Genomic DNA, 3,291 nt, shown 5'->3' on the forward strand with positions numbered 1-3,291 from the left:
GGCGTGGCCTGCTGGTGGGACGGTGGTGGGGCAGAGTCACCGCTTCCCCCGCCACCCCAAGCCCCCCTGCCCCGGGCTGGCTCCTGTGCGGGGACAGGAAAGATGTGTTTGGACAGCGCCAGGGCCAGGCTTTGATCCAGCGCTTGCAAGGCTGGGAGCGGGTGGTACCGGGAGAAAAGGAAGCACAAAAGGCAGCTCCAGCCTAAATTTAACAGTGGGACCCTGGCCAGTGGCTGGGATGCCCTTGACCGTCGGCTCCAGTACTCCTGGCCCCCCTCCCTGGCTGACCCAGCACTGGGACCCCCCCAGGGACACGAGTGGCACTTGCAGTGGGATGGATCACGCCACAACCCGTGTGGGGTCTGGGGGTGTGGGACATGGCCATGTGCCCGAGTGAGTGGGCTGTGCCCCCCCTGGGGCTGTGCAGGCCTGGGGCATGGCCATGGGGGTGGGTGCTGGCTGTCACCCTGGGGAGTTTTGGGACCCAAGTGCCCCACCCACCCCTGCTACCCAGTGCTGTACCCTGCGTGCAGCGCCATGCTGGAGCTGGGTGGATGCACTCCAGGGTGCAGCACTGTCTCTGTGTTCCCCTCCAGGCAGAGCCTGTGGCTAACCATGGCCCTCCTGACATTCTCTCTCCTTCTGGGTAAGTGCTGGCCTCAGTGGAACACTGTGCAGAGCATCCACAGTGCTGGGGGCTGCAGTGATCCTGGGCTGCCAGCCCGGGTGGAGGGCGGCGGGTGGTGGCAGTGATGGCAATGCTCCCTGGTTGGCAGCAGCCTGACCACTGCAAATCCCAGTGGGGAATGCAGGCTGCACTGAGCCCTGATGGGATTAGCAAGCGCCTGACTTGGCTCCTGGCTCCCCCCAGCACCACTCAGCACACTGGGAGCTGCCCAGCCCCCCAAGAGCACAGGCAGCCACCCCCTGCCCGGCCCCTCGGGTCCTGCGGCTGCCAGCCCCCCGCTTGCCCCCACTGCCCGCCTGGCCCCACTCCCTGCCCCCCGGTCACGAGGTCCCAGGGCTGCTGCCAGCACCTTTCCGGGTCATGGAGCTTCGTGCTGCATCAGTGGGTCAGGATGCAGGGATGGGACGGGATGGGACAGATGGGGGAGGGGGGGGTGCTGGGCAGGCATTGAGGCGCAGGGAAGGTTTTGGGGTGCCTAGGGGTGCTGGAGCAGCCCTTAGCTCACATTCTCATAATCCCTGCAGCATGGCTGCCACTGGTGGGGGGCTGGCAGGAGCCTGACCAGAGCCATGGCTGTGCTGGTGGCAGCTGCTACCCAGCCACTGGGAACCTGCTGGTGGGGCGAGCCCCCCGCCTGAGTGCCACCTCCACCTGCGGGCTGGACGGGCCCCAGGAGTACTGCATCGTCAGCCACCTCCAGGTGAGCCCACCCAGCCCTGGCAGGGCCCTGGGACAGCCGGGCACCGGCACAGCCTCCAGCCACCAATCCCTGATGGTGCCGTTCCCTGGCACAGGACTCGGAGAAATGCTTCACCTGCGACTCCCGGGACCCAGCCCTGCCCGAGAGCCACCGCATCGAGAATGTCATCTACCTGACTGGCCCCCATGGCCAGCGGACCTGGTGGCAGTCAGAGAACGGTGAGGCTAGGGCAGCAGCAGGGCTGCCCCCATGTGCATGTGCCTCAAAGCTGCATGGCCACTGGACCCAGAGGGGTCTTCCCTGGCCTTGGATGTCTCCTCTCTGTTCCCCCCAGGTGTGGAGCATGTCAGCATCCGTCTGGACCTAGAGGGAGAGTTCCACTTCACCCACCTCATCATGAAGTTTAAGGTGGGTCCCAGCACATGAGTGCTTGGGGCTGGGTGGGATAGGATGGGATGGACCCTTGGGGGCTGGGGGGCCGGTCCCCATCCCAGCTGGGTGTCCCGCAGACCTTCCGTCCCGCGGCCATGCTGGTGGAGCGCTCAGCTGACTTTGGGCACAGCTGGAAGGTCTACCGCTACTTCGCCTACAACTGCTCCAAGCTCTTCCCTGGCATCCCCAGCCAGCCCTCGGGGCTGGTGGACGAGGTGTTGTGTGACCAGCGCTACTCTGAGATCGAGCCCTCCAGCCATGGGGAGGTGTGTGGGGCCAGGGTGGTGCAGAGGGGAGACAGGGGCCTGGCAGGGAATCTGGGCTCATCCACTGTTCTTCCCCAGGTCATCTTCAAGGTGCTGGACCCCTCTATCCCTGTGGTGGATCCCTACAGCCCGGACATCCAGGGTGCGTGGCTGGGGGTGTCATGGCTGTGGGGCTGGCAGGGTGGGTGCTGATGGTGTCATAACCCCCCAGACCTGCTGCGTGTCACCAACCTGCGGGTGAACCTCACCAAGCTGCACACACTGGGGGACAACCTGCTGGACACGCGCCGGGAGGTGCTGCACAAGTACTACTATGCCGTGGATGAGCTGGTGCTGCGTGGGAGCTGCTTCTGCCATGGCCATGCTGCCCATTGTGCCCCGGCACCCGGTGCTCCAGCATCCTCCATCCCTGGCATGGTGAGGCACACACAACCACTGGCATGGTAGGGTGCCCCATGGAATCCATTGGCCATGCTGAGCCAGGTGTTCCCCCTAGATCCATGGGCGCTGTGTCTGTGAGCACCACACACAGGGGCTGAACTGTGAGCGCTGTGAGGATTTCTACCACGACCTGCCCTGGCGCCCGGCCGAGGGCTCCAGCACCAATGCCTGCCGCCGTGAGTGCCCAGCACCAGCACCGTGCTGTGCCCAGGGGCTTGGGGTCCCACCTGCTGGGTTGGGAGAGTGAGGGTCCTGCATGTTGTGCTTGGGGATTTGGGGTCTTGCATGTCATGCCAAGGGGTTCAGCATCCTGATTCATGACTTGGGGCTGGGGTTTGAGCATCCCACCTGCCAGCCTTTGGGGCTGGGGGTACTGCACATGGTGCTGTGGTTTGAGGCATCAGGATGCTGCAGGCTGTGGTTTGGGGGCTGGGGGTTCTACAAGCTGGGGCTTGAGGGAATGCGATGGAGGAGCTGCATCCCCAGGTTTGGCACTGGGGGTGCTGCCGGGCGGGGGATTGGGGGGCCACATGCCCTGCCTTGGTGCCATCCCCTCAGGCTGCGACTGCAACGAGCACTCACAGCGGTGCCACTTCGACATGGCCGTCTTCCTGGCCACGGGGAACACCAGCGGGGCCGTGTGTGACGGCTGCCAGCACAACACCATGGGCCGCCGCTGCCACCTCTGCAAGCCCTTCTACTACCGGCACCCCCGCTCCGATATCCGTGCCCCCACTGCCTGTGCCCGTGAGTGCCCGGGGACC

At 65.3% G+C, this 3,291-nt stretch overlaps 1 protein-coding gene across 1 annotated transcript in view; it reads left to right on the forward strand.

Moving 5' to 3' along the window:
* Positions 1–615: 615 nt before the first annotated feature.
* Positions 616–3,291, forward strand: part of LAMB2 (laminin, beta 2 (laminin S)) — a 33,631-nt gene continuing 30,955 nt past the window's right edge. Inside the window, exons 1-9 of the mRNA XM_009997022.1 lie at positions 616–646; positions 1,213–1,388; positions 1,483–1,606; positions 1,723–1,796; positions 1,898–2,086; positions 2,165–2,228; positions 2,298–2,503; positions 2,583–2,703; positions 3,086–3,274. Coding sequence (XP_009995324.1) covers positions 616–646; positions 1,213–1,388; positions 1,483–1,606; positions 1,723–1,796; positions 1,898–2,086; positions 2,165–2,228; positions 2,298–2,503; positions 2,583–2,703; positions 3,086–3,274 — 1,174 coding nt within the window. The remainder of the gene's footprint in view (positions 647–1,212; positions 1,389–1,482; positions 1,607–1,722; positions 1,797–1,897; positions 2,087–2,164; positions 2,229–2,297; positions 2,504–2,582; positions 2,704–3,085; positions 3,275–3,291) is intronic.

The sequence above is a fragment of the Chaetura pelagica genome, unplaced genomic scaffold (assembly GCF_000747805.2).
Source record: "Chaetura pelagica isolate M959 unplaced genomic scaffold, ChaPel_1.0 scaffold364, whole genome shotgun sequence".
Classification (NCBI taxonomy): Eukaryota; Metazoa; Chordata; class Aves; order Apodiformes; family Apodidae; genus Chaetura; species Chaetura pelagica.